The sequence below is a fragment of the Dipodomys merriami genome, unplaced genomic scaffold (assembly GCF_024711535.1).
Source record: "Dipodomys merriami isolate MVZ:Mamm:240054 unplaced genomic scaffold, mDipMer1.0.p SCAF_2, whole genome shotgun sequence".
Taxonomy (NCBI): Eukaryota; Metazoa; Chordata; class Mammalia; order Rodentia; family Heteromyidae; genus Dipodomys; species Dipodomys merriami.
The window spans coordinates 71,851,766-71,869,575 of record NW_027203381.1 but is presented as its reverse complement, the minus strand read 5'-3'; the positions used below and the strand labels follow the sequence as shown (position 1 = coordinate 71,869,575).

Below are 17,810 nucleotides of genomic sequence, written 5' to 3'. Positions count from 1 at the left end.
TATGATTTGCCTCTGGTATTAGCAATTATATTTTAAATGACAATTACTCATCAAGCTAGACTTTTTAAAGTCTTCAAGATCAACCAAGAAAAACAGAGACTCCACAGAGACACCCTGTTTAAAATCTAGTGTACCTAAACTTAGGCTTTTCATTTTCATCCAACCCTTATGGGAGGTGTTTTAAATGTAGTTGGACAGCTAAATGTTATGAAGACATGATGTTTTTCCCTTTGATGGTAATGAGGTTTGAACACAGGGCCTCTCTCAGGCTTGCTAGGTAGGTACTCTGCCACTTGAGCCATGTCTCAACCTTTTTATTTTTGCTCAAGCTGGCCACAGACAGTGATCCTCCTACCTATGGCTCCCTTTGTAGTTGGATCACAGGAATGCACTATGCCCAGCTTGTTAAAACGGGGGATACTCAATGTTTTTGTTGTTGTTCAGGCTGACCTTGAACTATGATCCTCCCAAAGCCTGTAGCTTGAGTAGCTGGGATTATGAGTATGTATCACCACACCAGCAAGACACAATGGTAATTAAGACAATACGCACAGGATCATAGCGTTTTGTGGCTTTTCCACATGCAGAGATGATACTGCTTTGGCTCAAGTCTGCCTACCTAGAACATGAGCTGCCACTGGACGTGTAATTCCGTGGGAATTAACACTGGACTATAATTAGGAAAAAAACATCTAAACAGAAAAGCCAAAAAAGAACAGTGCATAAATGTTTTACTGACTGCATTTCTAAAGCAACATGACCTATGTGCCTTTAATAACAGATTCCCTACTCCTCTCTGACAAAGCCCACTTCGAGTCCATAAATGAGAATGGATGTTGGCATCACGAGGTGTTCTGAGAGCAGTCCTGGCTATTGAGCTGTCCCTCTCTGAGCATTGTCATTTGTTAAAATATAATTGGGCTGAGCTCTAGGCAAGGAAGGTTCTTTACAATATACACATACTTAATAAATTCAAGCACCGTTCTTAGTGGCAGGCAGTGACTCAACGGAAAACAAATGGAAGGGTTCTAGTGGTTTTCTGGTTACAGGCACTACCCCAAAGCTTCACAGGCATATACATTTTATAATTCATTCACTAGATAGGAGGGCTAGGGCCCAGCCAGAACTTCAGATCATTCTAGAGGACAAAGTTCGCTGTTTCAAAAGTACAATGTTTCCAGCATGCAGTCAAATACTTTGAGGAGGGAATGCTAAACATACTGCAGACTGAAACTTAACTTCTGCCACGGGCTGGGCAGTCAGTCAGTGCAATTTCATTACTTAGAACTGTGATGCAGACTGGAACTCTCAAGGGCTCAGTGTTACAGACCTTTATTTATCATATACATGAAGGACACGGGAGGAAATAAAACGCCAAATCCCTTTTTTAGGGCCATCATAAATACTGGGAGCTCTCGGCTGGAAAAGCATGCTGAAAGGACCGGCCAGGACACTGTATAACAGCCTTTATTTATTTATTTTATAAAATCCCAGGCTCATATGACAGTGGATTTTGTGGGTTTTTTTCCTTTTTCTTAAAATATTTTAAAAATAGTTCTTACTTATTTTCTATGAAACATATTGGGAACTCAAAAAGTCTGCAGCATTTTTTGATCATTGAAAAGTTTGGTTTGGGGGATTTGGGATGGTGCAGAAAGCAGGAACTATTCAAACTTCTTGTGTTCTTCAGTATAAGAAAGGACCTTTTTCCTCTGGTGTATCATGTGGAAGTATAACTGGGGGAAAACTGGAAAAAAAAAAAAAAAAGAAGTTAAAGAGATCATTTAAACTATGTTCTGCTAACAGCACATAGACTCATAGTCTTGTCTGACCCTCAGTCTACTTTCTCATCCAGTGACCAAGGAAGTAATCAGGCAGGTCTGGGGAAGGGAAACAATGCTCTAAGTCTTCCTGTTTAGCTAAGGAAAAGTGCTTCTGAGTGGAGTGCCAGACACTGTTGTCACTGTCGTGACCAATCAAAATGCTACAGAGCCCCCAAATAACATCATCATTATCCTAATTGCATTATTATTACTATTATGATATCCCTGTTGTGGTGATGGGGACTAAACCCAGGACATGGTAGTACATACGTACATGAGCTATGTCCTCAGCCCTGCTAAATAATATTCTTTCATATTCTCCTTACATTTATTCTGGTTAATTATAAAACAATCTGATAAAGCAGAATAGTGATAGGAGTTCTTTTTGTTTCAGAGAAAGAACTCAAGCCCCAGAAAAGGCAAGCAACTTGGCTAGGGTCCCACAGCAATTCACTGACAGGACCAGGCACTGGGCTCCTGTCAGCTCAGTCTATCTTGGGGTCAGGGAAAGAAATCTCCCCAGAGCATTTCCTGAGAAAAGCTGAACTTCTCATTCAGCAAAGACTGACAAGGTGAGCTACATTTGTTCTAAACAAAACCAAGCCAAGTTGGGATATTAAAAAAAGTCATTATGGAAAGGAAGCCAGTGTCTGGAATTTTCTGTTTATGGTCATTTCACAGGCATATTTAAAATTACTGATTCTTAAGTTAATAGGAATAGTTCTTCCTCCTGGTGGGAAGGTTACCGACATTTTGCATTTGAGACCAGGGTGCTAATGTGTGATAGTTCTGCAAGCGGAACATTGTCCCCCAGATGCCCTGCTGAGAACTGCTAGTTTGAGCTACCTGGCCTTCACATGGATTCTGTATGCCAGGGGTTCAATCACTATATAAATTCCATAGGTAAAATGTCTCCCCTCTCTCCCAATTGCTCCATCTTTAAGTTTTAGACAGTAATCTGTATTTCAGGGAGGTTAATTTCTGGGACAGTGTCTAGCTTTTTAAAGGGATTCCAAGTTGGCCAAATTTCAATTTCAAGTACACCAAGACATCAGGAGATATACACAGAGACCTGATGGACTGAACAGGATTCACTGCTGTCCTCCGTTCCACTCGGATTTCCTGGCAGGAAGTTATTCATAGAAAAGGCCTAGCTTATGTAGAATAGTGGCAGAACTATTTTGGTACAAAAGCCAGAACATTTAACAAGTTCTATAATCTAAAATGTAGAATTAGATGTAATTAAGCCATAAAGAATGCTAATTGTAATCATATAAAAACATGGGGCCAGTCATTTCTAGGTTTACTTCAGTGAAGGGAAACTTTGTGAGCTAAGCATGCTGGACTCACTGGGTATATCTGTAATTACACTACCCCACAGAGTGCTATGGACTCATGGCTAATTCAGGAGATCTGAGGGAGGCTAGTAACTCAAAAGCCACTCCGTAAGTACTTAGGAAAGCCAGCCAGCCATGTCCTTCACTTGCCCCCTTCTCATTTCTTTACAACTCCTTAGTGCTGGGGCAAAGGTAATAAGGAGGCCAGATGGCTAGAGGCTCCTGGGCTGTTATTTTCAGCTCTGGCAGTGCCTTATTTTACTTCCTAGTTCTGGGGATTGTTCAAAGTGTCTTGGGTTTACTAGAGAAGTGCTTGAATCAAGCCCTCCAGCCTTTTTTTTTTTTTTTGTGACGACAAGGTCTGGCTAATTGTGCCTGGGCTGGTCTCAAACTGGAAATCCTCCTTCTTCCCCAGTAGGTGGTATTACAGGTGTGAACTACATTGTTTAGCCAGTAGTGACTTCTTAGTGGCCAGAGCACTGAGAGCCTCCACTACAATGGCCCACGAGTTCAGGATGCACCTAAGTAAAATGTCTGGAACAATTCCAGGTACATGGCTATACCTTTAACTACTTGGGGCTACACTGAATAGAACCACTAAGAAAACCTCAACTCAACAACAGGCTAGTTCATGAACTATACAACTTTGGGGGGAGGAAAGCCAGGAGGGGAAAAAATGGAGAGAAATGAGGGAAGGGTGCTCAAAAGGACATGTACTTGCTACGTGACTCATGTAACTGTGGCCCCACCGTGCACCACCTTTACAATAAAATTAAAAACAAAAACAAAAAACAGGCTAGTCCAAGCTCTACCTTCTGCTTTCCAGTTCAGGACACACAGATGGGAAATGGTCACTGTGCGCATGTGTGCCTGCCTCTGTGCGTTAGAGGTGATGTTGAGTCTGATCCTTGGCAGTCTGGTCAGTGCCAGCTTCTCAGGCCCCCACTCTGCAGCATTTTCAACGCTTTTGGTCCTCACTCTCATGTTTTGGTAGAAAATGTCAACAGGACTTAGATGTTTGTTGAGCCCTACAGATGGTGTATTGTGGGCTGCTGTACACATGGGCTGGAGCATGCAGGGCAGAAATGCCTGGCCAGTGATTCAGAGGACCCCCAATTCGAAAACAGTCCTAGAGCTGAGGCCCATGAGTCATATAAGCTACATAGGCAGCGATGGATCAAGGCCATAAAGTAAGGGTGTTTGTAAATGCTGAAACAAGGATACAGGATGACCCACTGTAACAATGAGATGTACAAGACACTATATAGAAAACGAACTTTACAATTTGGGGGGGGGGAGGAGGGAGGAGTTGGGGAGGTAGGGAGTGAAGGAATGGCAGGGGGAAACAATGTTAGATAGGAAATGTACTCATTACCTTACTCATGTAACTGTAACCCCTCTGTACAGTATCTTTACAATAAGAAATATATAAAAAAAAGAATAAGTGTTTATTTAAATTATTTGTGTGTATCACCAATTTCTTACCAGAAGACTGAAAGAACCTCAGAAAGAAAGCCATATTTGGTGAAAAAGACTGCAATATCAACAACAAACTTGCCTGATTCTTCATTACTTTCTTATAAATCCAAAAGTGTTGAGCACTTGGAAATATGCAGTTGGCACTGTAAAAACTTGTCTTGGTATTAATACCCTGAATTACTGAACACATCCGAGACCACTGGTGGGTGCCAGCAGATGTGTGATCTGTAGCAGAAGATGGGTTGTGCTGCCAAGATATACTTAAGTAACCCAAAGGAAATACCTAAGCCTTCCTTTGAAATCTACCCTTAAAGCTGTCATATAAAACAAAGGCTTGAACCAAGCCAGATTCTCTGACCAAGGAAGCAGCTGAAGTCAGGAAAGCAGAGTTCTATTGGAGCACGGCCTTACCCAACTTTCTAGAAGGCAGCCCTGAGGTATCCTTTCTCTCTAAGGCCAAGAGAGTAAACTCTCAGAGCTGGCTGTGTTTTCCTTCAGGAGTCCTATCATCATGGAGGCTGTGTGTGACCTGCTCACCACCATGAGGAGCAGGAAGACACAAAGACTTGGTAGTAGTTGGCAACAGTGGTATAAAGGAGACTAACAGATTTGGGGGCAGATGCTCCAGAAACGAAGCCCTCCTCTGTAGACAGAGCAGAAATGTGGCAGCAACTCTTGAGGCTGGGACCCCTGGTTTCTGTCAGTGTGGCAGCATCTTGTTACAGGAGTGAGTTTGTGATCCCATCTGTGCCCTTCCCCAGCTATCCAATGTGGTGTATCTCTCCCATTCATCAGATGTTATGTTGCACTCAAACAAACTCTGGCACCCAGTGGGATAACATGCACTACACTGCACTGAGCATGGTAAAAGCACAACTAGGTTTTGTAGCTTCACTGATGGGAAATAAATCCAAAGAGGACAAAATTAGAAAGGTAAAAAAGCTTTTTTTAAAGAACTACTTTTTTAAAAATTACTTTTAGTTTTACTACTTAAACATCTCAAGTCTTCCATATTTGTCTTTTGTTTGAAAATAACTATTGTTGACATATGAAGAGAAATGGCCTTTATCTACCATGGTTCCATCATTAAGGAGGGGAGACTTGGTATGAATAGAGTGGAAAATGAATCACGAAGCAGGATTGTGTCCAAGAATTTCTCTAAAATAAATGTTCACTTGAAATCTGGATGTAGTTTTTTCCCACAATGCATGAAATGCAATTTTCCACAGAGAGACACAAACATGTCACTTAAGATCCCTACAATGATTCATTCAAGATAATGCTGGGGCTAAAGAAAAAATTCATCCCTGCCTGAACTTATCAGGTTTAGGAAAGTCTACAAAGTCCTTATAGACTAAGGTGAGATTCAGAATGTAGCTACAGAAATGGCTAAATGAGGAAAGGAAGACTATGTCGTCCTTGGAATGCAGAACTGAACAACATTTAAGAAGAAGGCCACACTCCTGCCCTCAGCACCACAGATATCCCTCCCCAAAGGCATCCAGCAGGGCATCTCCTCTCTGCTTCAGCAGAGAATAACTGGAATAACTGGAAGCCACTGAAAGGGAACATCATGCCCCACTCAGTGGGTTTTAGTGCTCAACAAGAAAATGAGAAATGCTGAAAAACATCAACAACCCTGTTTTGATTCTGTTATTTATTTCTAGTCAACTGATTCCTTAAGATGAAGTAAAACTGTTTTGAAACAGTAAACAATACAAAAATCCTTTTACAGTGTTTTAAAAAACTGTAATAAGCAATTCTCAAGAGACAGAAAATAAAACCAAGGTAAGGTCTTTAATGGCTTTTATGTTTTCTACTCAGTATCTCCGCCCCCCCCCCCCCCCCCCCAGGTAAGTAGTTCCTCTACCCTGCTATTCAGTGTATCAAACCTACACACCAAGAAGGGCTAGCATTTTGGCAGCTGTACCAAGAAGGGTTCATCTTAACTTAATTACTACTAAAGAAAATTCTCTTTGACAGTCAACAGTCAAAAAATAGAACGTTACCAAGAAATTAAATTTATATTTACTTGGATATGGGACAAGGATAATCAAATGCATTTAATTCTAGGTATTGCAGAGCCAAAACTGAAACACAGATAAATATATGCACTGTACTTACTTGGAATGTAGGAGATCATTATCAGAATTAGGAATGCATAGTAGTCAAAGGAGAAATTGTACTTGTTTGGTAAACTGATGGAGTACAGGCCAGTCTGTCTGACAAATGGCAAAGCGGCATATATTGTGAGCAATTCTCCTGACACTCCCATCGGGTAGAGCACAATGAAAAGTGTGTACCTGAAACAAGACAAGACTCTCATTACTGAGGCTCAAAGCCGCTGTGAGCACAAAGAAGCACTCCTACTTCCACTTAGCACTAGTCTGACACTAAAGCTATTGTTCCTATATTTCAGCTTTTACAAGTCGGTTTTCCGAAAGGGCCCATAGAAAGTATATTTCTTTTTTAAAACAAATAAATATGTTGAACGAGCCTCAAAGTAAGTAAACAACTCTTCAAAGCAATCCAGGTTATGCCACATACTGGTAGCACAGAGGCACTGAGTCAGGGTTTATACTGAAGGGCCCTGCATGTGGGCTAAGGGAGTGGGGCTTAGCAGGGGGTCAAGAGGAAGGTGTTAGAACAGGGATTATCTAAGAATTCTTAGAACCTACACTAAGTCTTGTCTGTAGAAAGAAGGAAAATAACACATCAAATATGTATAATGGCACAACTTTCCAAATGTCTGTACATGCTATTATAAAAGTGGAATATATGCTATCTTTAGCAATACTAAAAATTTATAATAGCTCTGAAATTTCAATTTTGAAAAATCCCAATTACACTTACTATCACAGAAAAGAATCCATACACTTACACTCACTTTAAGAAGTTGTCTGTTTCCAAAGAATTCAGTGAGAACTTACTACCTCACGGAAAGAGCCTGGAAATCACTCAAAGGTGCTGGCATTGTGAAAGAAATCACTAGTGCAGACTTTAAAAAGCTTTTGGCTGTTCATGGCTCACAATGAATACTCAATTCCAAACTCCCAGGCACAAGAGTTATGCTGAGAAATCTATGAAGATGAATGGAAGACATATTCCCTTTGCCAACCTAGCTCATGAAGAAGGACACTGGAAAAGGAAGACTACCATAGGTCATAGGAAAACGGTCAAGAATCTTTCTCCAATAGTAGAATCAGGGCTCAGCTCTAGATCTCCATGGCTATGTAGGCTGGTAGGTAGGTTTGTTTCCCATTCTTCTTTCCTAATGAAAATATGTACTGCAAAATAATTTGCTAACAAAAATATTTATTGCTTCAAATGTTGGAACACAATGGACAATGACTAATTTAATTACTGAACTTATAATGCCTAATAACTACTGTTTTCTTTCTATGGAAAGAGGTATTATGTTCCATAAGCTTTTCAATGTGGAAAACTGCTAACAGCGATCTCACTGGCTAAGATAAATGATGAGTTACTACCCTTTGCCGAAGTCAAAATTGAGAATTACTGGTGAAAATAATCAAAGTAGGGCTGAGAACATGGCTTAGTGGTAGAGTGCTTGCCTAGCATGCATGAAGCCCTGGGTTTGAGTCCTCAGTACCACAGAAAAAGCCAGAAGTGGTGTTGTGGCTCTTGTGGCAGAGTGCTAGCCTTGAGCAAAAGAAGCTTGGGGTCAGTGCCCAGGTCCTGAGTTCAAGTCCCAGGACTGGTAAAAAAAAAAAAAATCAAAGTAAAACTCATAGAGGTAAAAACAACATATAATGTTTTTACGAACTGAAAATATAAGAGACAGAAACTTGACAAAATTGAGAGTAAGAAAATTAGTTTGGTCTAAAACCACCATAACAGTAGAAGTTCACTGGCAAAATTTGATCAGGATGAAAACAGGGTAATATCTTTTTGGTATAACATACCAAACTTCTACCAAAATAATGTGATTGAGAACTGATTTTAATAAAAATAATTTAAAGCCGGGAGTTGGTGGCTCACACTTGTAATCCTAGCTACTCAAGAGGCTGAGATCTGAGGAAGCCAATCCCAGCATGAAAGTCCATGAGATCCTTAATTAACTATCAGAAAACTGGAAGTGGAGCTGTGGCTTAAAGTGGTAGAGTGCTAGCCTTGAACAAAAGAACTCAGGGATATGACAAAGTAAACAGGACTCAAGAAACAAAGGACCTCTACTTAATGTTGTATCATTTCTAGATGACTCCATGTTTTTGATCTCATATATGGTCTATACATGTGCACATCTGAGGAGGAGGCACAGAACCAGAGGGAAACAGTGGACAGATATAACAGAGGGGCCCATCAGTTGCACTGGACACTAATGAAAATGAACAAGAGCAGCTCAAGAGCAGCAATAGGAGGAAACAGGAGAAAGAGGGAACAGCTTACATTTAGCAAAAGGAAAGAAATGTACATATCACCTGAATTAGAAGAAATAGCTGTAGTAGCTAGCTTTGTAGAGTCCATAAGCTTTATAGACCATGATCCAGACAATGCGGCTCATGAAGGTTAAAATGTGTTTGTGACTTTAAATAAGTATTACTATCCCACAATACTGTGAAATTTGTGAAATATATGTAATCAATTAATCTCAATAAAATTTTTTTTTTTTTAAAAAAGAGCTCAGGGACAGTGCCTAGGCCTGAGTTGAAGTCTCACAACTGACAAAAAAAAAAAAAGTAGGGGCTGGGAAAGTGGCTCAGTGGTAGAGCGCTTACCTTGCATGCCTGAGGCCCTGGGTTCGATTCCTCAGCACCACATAAGCAAAAAGAAAAAAGCCGGAAGTGGCGCTGTGGCTCAAGTGGTACAGTGCTAGCCTTGAGCTGAAGAGCTGAGGGACAGCGCCCAGGCCCAGAGTTGAGGCCCCACGACTGGACCCAAAAATTTAAAAAAAAAAAAAAAAAAAAAAAAGTAAATACAAAGATTTTTAAGCTGGGTGCTGGTGGCTCAAGACTGTAATTGTAGCTACTCAGGAGGCCAAGATCTAAGGATTGAGGCTGGAAAGTAGAAAAGCTCAAGAGACTCTATCTCCAATTAACCAACAAAATAGCAAAAAAGCCAAGCAAAAATGTAAGAATGAATTCAAGCCCTGATCCTGGCATGTGCACACACATTAAACCAGAGATAAAATCCTTTTTTCCTGGTGAAATCTACAGACTGGATTTCTCTGTAATTTCTGTCCCATGCAATTTTATTTTTAGAAACTTAAGAACCAGGGGGCTGGGAAGTTGGCTCAGTGGTAGAGTGCTTGCCTCGCATGCATGAGGCCCTGGGTTCGGTTCCTCAGCACCAAATAAGCAGAAAAAGCTGGAAGTTGCGCTGTGGCTCAATTGGTAGAGTGCTAGAGTTCAACCCCCAGGACAGACCAAAAAAAAAGAAACTTAAGAACCAATACTTAGGTTGGATACCAGTGGCTTAGGCTAGTAACTCTAGCTACTCAGGAGGCTAAGATATGAGGATCATGGTTTGAAACCACCCCAGGCAGGAAAGCCTATGAGACTTATTTCCAATCAACCACAATAAGGAAAGAAAAAAAGAGAGGAAGAAAGGAAGGCAGGAAGGAAGGAAATAAGGAAGGAAAGAAAAGGAAGAAAAAAAGAGAAGCCAGAAGTAGAGAGGTATGGCTCAAGTGGTAAAGCACTAGCAAGCTTTGAGGGGTAAAAAATTAATGGACAGAGCATATTCAGGGCCTGAGTACCAGCACATACACATTAAAAAAAAAAAAATCAAAGCAGTACTTAGGCAACAGCAGGCAAATGTGATAGCTAATTCCAACAGTTTTCACTGCATAGACTTTTTCTTTTTTACCTGGCCCATTTGATGAGGTAAGGCAGATGGTTTAATAGACTGAATGTATAAAAGGAGTAACGGATAATTTCTGTGATTGTCCAGGCAGTAACAAATAGAATGACACTATCTTCACTCTGCACCTGGAGGAAAAGGAAACAGACACAAAAGCAAACATACGAATGTTAGGAAAAATGCACTCAGTATATAGCACCTACAGGATGGCCAGGAGGGCCCAGCAATTAGTCTCTATCCTCAGTGGCCATGACATAGCCTATAAAGGACTTGCCATTTATAGTCCCAGGTAATTTTTTTTTGGTCCAGTCGTGTGGCCTGAACTCTGGGCCTGAGCTCTTCAGCTCAAGGCTAGCGCTCTACCACTTGAGCCACAGTATCCACTACTGCCTTTTTCTGCTTATGTGGTACTGAGGAATCAAACCCAGGATCTCACACATGCAAGGCAAGCACTCTACCACTGAGCCACCTTCTCAGCCCTAATCCCAGGTATTTTGTGAGAAGAGTTCTGTGGTACTAGGTGATAAGGACTTGGTATACTGATGAGTGGGAGCTGAAAGTAAGGAAATGGGTTGAGTCCTAGTCTCCAGAAAAAAGCAGTGAGTTTCTGTGGGTTCCTTTGCTACCCTGACATGGAGAAAGTGAACTGATGCTAGTCAAAACAAGTAGGAGGGGAGGCTGGGAAGGGAAAACTGATACAAAGTTTGGGATCCACTGCAAAGAATTTGAATGTAGTTTATGTGACTATTAGGACCTTGTAGATATTTCAAAGAAGGGGAATAATTCTAGCACAAATGAATATAGCTCATTCTGTAAATAGGATGAGCTAAAGGGAGGGAAGAGCTAGAGACCATCTACCAGGCAGGCCCATTTATGCTGGCTCACTGCTGACTTATTTCCCAAGGCCAGGCCTGGCTTCACTCCTTCATGAGTACAGAAGCTTCCATGCTGATCACAGGGGGCAGCTAGAACTATTAGAGCTTTGGCACTGCTAACCTCCTCTGGAGCTATATTTATGCCGAAAATACAACACACACACACACACACACACACACACACACACACACACACACACACACACACACACACACACACACACACACTCTCTCTCTCTCTCTCTCTCTCTCTCTCTCTCTCTCTCTCTCTCTCTCTCTCAATAACTTAAAAAAATGTCCTTCAGGTGATGTATAAGAGATATTCTTCTGCATAGGAATTTATGGCTTGGTATGAACTTCTATTACCTTGCCATCCAACCCCAGCTGGTTTATAAGAATCTTTTTTTTCCCCTCAAAAAAAAAATCAGAGTAAGAAATGCACAATTCACTTTGGTTTCTACTCATCTTAAGAAATCCACAAGTTGTATGTGTGTAAAACATACCACTTGGCAAAACAAAGAAACTGCCACTACCCTTCTCAACCTTCACTAACAGCATTGCAGCTTCACTTTTGCTTCTTTCTGTCTCAAGGCTAACAGTTTTTAGCACTTACATTCTTTTTCATAAAGTGTACATGCAGTGATCCACCTACACAGCAAAGTAATAGTCATTTACATAGCTATTAACTAAATTGCTCTGACAAAGAATTTCATAAATGCATAGTTACTATTCTCTAAAAAGAATACGAATTTTATACTGTCAAGAGCAAGAGTACTTTTTGTTTTCCTGGTGCTTTTCTACTAACCAAAGTAAAGTGAAAGCTAAATACCTAAAATGCTTTCATGCTGAGATTTTTCAGTCTCTCCACAAATCCTTGCTTAAAACCTATCTAGGTGAAGTTCAGGGTCCTTTCATTAGTTTTTCATGAGCTTGGTAGTCCTCCTCACCTGAAGGTGATACACAAAGGCAGAAGCCTAGTTTAAAGACATCTGGGGCTAGAATAGGAAGTTTCTCCAGTGTCTTGTTCTGTAAATCATCCTGAAAGCAGGGAGTGTGTTTTATTTATCTTTTGTTTTCTAAATGTACTTTGGTGCTTTTCACAATAGGACCTCAATCAATATGTGTGAAGAAAAGGAATACAACCTAATCAGGTCACTGTAAGACGTAGTTCCTTCTTTTTGATGCCTGATATTAGTTTGTGTGTATTCTTAGTAGTTTTCACACACACAGGCAACCAATGACCAAGCCTCCAAACCATTTACTTTGGCCCCATCTACCAGCTGGTTTAAGGCTTCTGACACAGTCTTCACAGTTGAATGCTGGGAACTGATAGCTTTCATACCACTCTGCTCCCAGAGTGCATCTGTGAGAGCCTGGATGCAAGTCTTTAACAATGTCTGAGGATTACAGGAATAGTCATCTTGTGCAACGATAACTTCAGATCAATAGGAAATATACCATGGTTTTCAAAAAGAGATTTGGATAAAGTCAGACATTAGAGTTGGTGTAGCAGCACACAGCTGGAATTCCAGCACTTGGGGTGAAGGTAGGATTGAGAATTCAAAGCCAACCTGAGTTACAGGCCAACCTGAAAGATCCTGAGACATCCTGTCTCCATTAGAAAAAAAAATAAGTTGGCTGGACACTGGTGATTTATATCTGTACGATAAGCTACTCAGAAGGCTGAGATTCAGAGAATCACAGTCTGACTCCAGTCCAGGCAGGAAAGTCCAGAAGACTGTCTCCAAAATATCAACCAAAGGCAGGGCTGGAGGCTTGTTAACTCAAGTGGTGGAATGCCAGCCAAGCAAGTGAGCTGAGCAAGTGTAGGGGCCCTGGAGTTGCATATAATTATACAGTATAACACAAAACAGGGCAAAATGCACTGAGTTAAAACCAGTGAGACCTATGAGACATATCTGTATGTGTTTATAGAAGCATAACAGTCAAAAGGTGGAAGCAACCAAGTGTCCATCAACGAATGAATGTATAAACAATATATATATATATATATATATATATATATATATATATATGCACAATGGAGTATTAGTATTTTGCCAGTCCTGGGGCTTGAACTCTGGGCCTGGGCGCTGTCCCTCAGCTCTTCAGATCAAGGCTACCCCTCTACCACTTGAGCCACAGCTCCACTTCCGGCTTTTGCTGCTTATGTGGTTCTGAGGAATTGAACCCAGGGCTTCATGCATGCCAGGCAAGCACTCTACCACTGAGCCACATTCCCAGGCCCTGGAGTATTATTGTTAACTTTAAAAAGGAACTTTTACACGTGGTATAACGTGGATGATCTGTAAAGATATTCTGCGCAGTGAAATATACCACTTGCAAAAGGAAAAATACTCTTGATTCCACTCACACGTAGTCAAATTCAGAGACAAAAAGTAGAGACAGCAGGTTGCCAGGAGCTGGGATAATAGGGAATACATTTTTAATCAGTATGCAGCTTCAGTTTGAGAAGATGAAGAGAGCTCTAGAGATGGAGGGCAATGATGGGAATGAGCACAATGATAAACGTTATAGTCTGTGTCTTTTATCACAAGTTTTTAAAAAAAGACAAAAAACTTAACAGAGCTGAATGTAAAGTTATATATGATTAAACAGTGACAAAAGAACTCTGGTATAGACTGGGAAAACCTTAGCTAGTGAACCCCATAGATGGGAGCTACAAGCTTGATAGGAGCCAACAGGGCATGAGGTGGTTATCCAACAAATGGCCAGTATTCAGCCACTTCAATACTACAGTCTCTGCCAGAACATGGATGTGAAACAAGTGGGTAAAATCAGCAGTTTGAGAGGATCACTTGAGCCTGGGCAACACAGTAAGACCCTCTCCCAGAAAAAAGAAGCAAACAGGAGATAAGAGAATAAAAGATTTACTGAGCCAGCTGCTGGTGGTTCATATCTGTAATCCTAGCTATTCAGGAGGCTGAGATCCTGGGCAGGAAAGTCTGTGACATTCTTACCTCTTGAGATTCTTATTTTCAATTAACCACCAAAAAGCCAGAAGTGGAGTTGTGGCTCAAGTGGTAGAGCATTAATTAGCCTTGCATAAAAAAAAGCTCAGGGACAACACAAAGGCCTTGAGTTCAAGCCTCACTATTGGCACTAAGAAAAAAAAAGATGTACTAAACAAACAAATGTGTGGGTGGGATGGGAATATTTCTCTTGGTTTTTGTTTTTGTGTCCGGTTGTGGGCCTGAACTCTGGGCCTGCGCTGTCCCTCAGCTCTTCAGCTCAAAGTTAGCACTCTACCACTTGAGCCACAGTGCCACTTGTGGCTTTTTTCTTTCTGCTTATGTGGTGCTGAGGAATTGAACCCAAGGCCTCATGCATGCAAGGCAAGCGCTGTACCACTGAGCCACCTTCCCAGCCTCTCTTGGTTTTTCTTTTCTTTTTTCTTTTTTTGTCAGTTGTGGGGCTTGAATTCTGGCTGAGCGCTGTCCCTCAGCTCTTCAGTTCAGGCAAGCGCTCTACCACTTGAGCTACACTGCCACTTCTGTTTTTTTGGTGTTTTACTGGAGAGAAGAGTTTCACAGACTTTCCCGCCTGGGCTGGCTTTGAACCATGATCCTCAGATCTCAGCCTCCAGAGTAGCTAGGATTACAGGTGTGAGCCACTGGCACCCAGCTTCTCTTGGTATTTCTTTTTCTTGTTGGTAAAGTCTTCAAAGGCCCACATCCCATCATTTGCCCTCCTCAGACTTGGTATAAGTCTGGGTAGAATCAATGCCCCTGAAGTTGGAGAGTTTATTTATTTATTTATTTTTGATAGCAAGATTTGGGAATATTTTCTAATAAATGGAGGGGGCCCTTCATATATTTAAAGTTAGTGACTAAGAGAAAATCAACTGAGCTTTACAAAACAAAAAGGCCAGTTTATTTTAGGAGTTTTTGGAGGGGCAAAAGACACAAAGTTTAACTCAGCTGTTTTGAATGAAAAACTATACACATACAACTTTGTTAGCTATCAAGACTAAAAGACAAAAAATTAAGTGAAGTAAGCCAGACTCAAAGAAACATAGGTCCCTTGGTTTCCCTTATTTGCAATAACTAGTATATGTCTACAACAAGCAGAAGAGGTCAAAAGCTATGGACATATAACCATATAACCTGATGCTAAGCGAAACGAACCCCAAGATAGGGACACAAGAGGTTTTAATCTTTGTTGCTGCTCTTTTTAATGTACTTATAATGTAGTATGTGATTTTTTTTTTGTATGTTCTTCCCCCATGGTACAACCCCTGTTGTCACTGTATTTGATTTCGGTGTCCTGCATCTTGTATATACATTTTACTAATTTGGGGAGGGGAAGGGAAAAAACAAAATGCTGAACTAAGGATACAGGATGACCCATTTAACAATGAGATGTACAAGACAGTATGGAGAAAAGGAACTTTACATCTTGGGGGGGGTGGGGGGGGAGGGGAGAGAGAGTGTGGGAGAGGGGAGGAAGGAGTTGGGGAGGTGGGGAGGAAAGGGATGGTAGCGTTAAAACAAAGGAGGGAGTAACAATGCTCCATAGGAAATGGACTCATTACCTTGCTCTTGTAACTGCAACCCCTCTGTACAGTATCTTTACAATAAAAAATACATATTAAGAAAAAAAAGAATAAAAGACAATGTGTTTGGGCAAATATCTGCATGGAAGATGGGGGTGATGGTGCATCCCTGTAAGCCTACCACTTGGGAAGCTGAGGCAGGAGCATGGTGAGGTAGAGGCCAACCTGTACTACACATAGTAAGACTGTCTTGAAAGCAGACAGAAGCAACAGAATTATCTGCATGCAAATGTTATACAATTCTAGTTATAAGAAATACCAAAAGTCCAGAAAAGGTAGTTACAGAGATGGAAAGTAGATTAGTGGTTGCATGGGACTTACTACTAAAGGGTACCAGACTTTATACTGTGGTGATGGAATGTTCTAAGTGACTTTTTTTTTTTTTTTTTACTGGGGGCTTGACTTCAGGGCCCTGTGCTCTAAGCTTTTTTGTTGTTGTTGTTGTTGTTCACAGTTGGTGCTGTACCATTAGAGCCATACTCTGGTTCTCGCTTTTTGCTGATTAGAGATAAGAGTCTTAAAGATTTGTCTGCCAAGGCTAGCTCAAAATTATAAGCCTTGGAACTCAGCTCCCTGAATCGCTAGGTTTACAGGTATGAGCATGGGTGCTGGGCCTTGAGTAGCTAAGATTATAGGTGTGAACTATGGGTGCCCAGCTTGAAAATATTCTAAAACTATTAAGGTAATGGCTGAACTTAAAAGTTTACTGAAAACTATCAGATTATACACTTAAATGGGTGAATTTACAAAACTTATCACTCCATAGTTTCAAGGAGGACGGGAGATTTTTTAAAAAATCTGCAACACTGACATTTAGGAAAAGAAAGAAAAGTCTGGGAATATGGCTCAGTGGTAGAGTGCTTGCCCAGCAGGCATGAAGCCCTGGGTTCAAATCCTTAGTACTACATACTGAGAAAAGGCTGGAAGTGGTGCTGTGGCTCAAGTGGTAGAGTGCTAGCCTGAGTCAAGTCCCAGGACTGGCAAAAAAAAAAAAAAAAAAAAAAAAAAAAAAAAAAAAAAGAGAGAGAGAGAAGGGAGATGATGGAGATTTATCAAGATTTATGAAGGAGAAGAGAGAGACTAAAAGGTTAGTTCAGGATGGGGTACCAAAAATGTCTTAGAGCTGTTTTCAGAGCCTCATGTTCACAAGGAGGGCGGCCCTGCCCGGAAAAGTCTCCCTCCCAGGCACAGTGTGCTTGGTGCTAACTTTTCACTACAAATGCTGTTCCCACTCTCTGCTCTGAAGAGGAAGAGGAGGCCTGGTGTGGGTGGCTTGTGTGGTTTAGCTAAGGGAGTTTACATAGAAATCCAAGCTGGAGAAACAAATGGGCACAAGAGAAAAACCCTTACACACGAATAGCATCATATGCTTGACTTTAAAAGGCACAGGGAGTATCAGCACATGAAAAGCTGTCACTTTGGTTACAATCAAAGGAAAACAGATGGTGCACGTAAGAAAACTGCCATTGTAAAAGCCTTATTCTTCTTGGCACTTTGGAACTCACCGTTTACCTGCATGGTAAAGAGAGCTTCCTTGTCTAAGTTTTATGGTAAGCACAAAGACTTGGCAACTGATCTTAACCTGCTTTTTTCCTCTTCTCCCTTTCATTATCTCCTTTCCTCACTTTTCCCCCTCAATATTAATATTATGGTAAGAAGAAAGGGGAAGAAAGGAGAGGGAATGAGGGGGAAAGGGAGAAGAGGGTGAAAAATAGAGGTGGTTATGGCAGAACCTGTGATGGGAGTACTACAGTGTTTTTTGAAAAGCTCTTAAAAAAATGTCTGTCTGCTCTGGCTGTCTTAACAAAACATTCTAGACAATGGATAGCCATTCTCTCAGTGGCAGCATGGTTGCTCTGGTGAAGACTTGCAGATAGCTTCCTTTGGATGTATCCTA

The 17,810-nt window shown here is 41.1% G+C and overlaps 1 protein-coding gene across 1 annotated transcript in view; it reads right to left on the bottom strand.

The window, feature by feature from the left end:
• Positions 1 to 1,454: 1,454 nt before the first annotated feature.
• Positions 1,455 to 17,810, bottom strand: part of Hacd2 (3-hydroxyacyl-CoA dehydratase 2) — a 75,520-nt gene continuing 59,164 nt past the window's right edge. The window contains exons 5-7 of the mRNA XM_070030052.1: positions 10,469 to 10,590; positions 6,764 to 6,942; positions 1,455 to 1,747 (exon numbers count right to left, since the gene is read on the bottom strand). Of these exons, the coding sequence (XP_069886153.1) occupies positions 1,665 to 1,747; positions 6,764 to 6,942; positions 10,469 to 10,590 (384 nt within the window). The 3' untranslated portion in view covers positions 1,455 to 1,664. The remainder of the gene's footprint in view (positions 1,748 to 6,763; positions 6,943 to 10,468; positions 10,591 to 17,810) is intronic.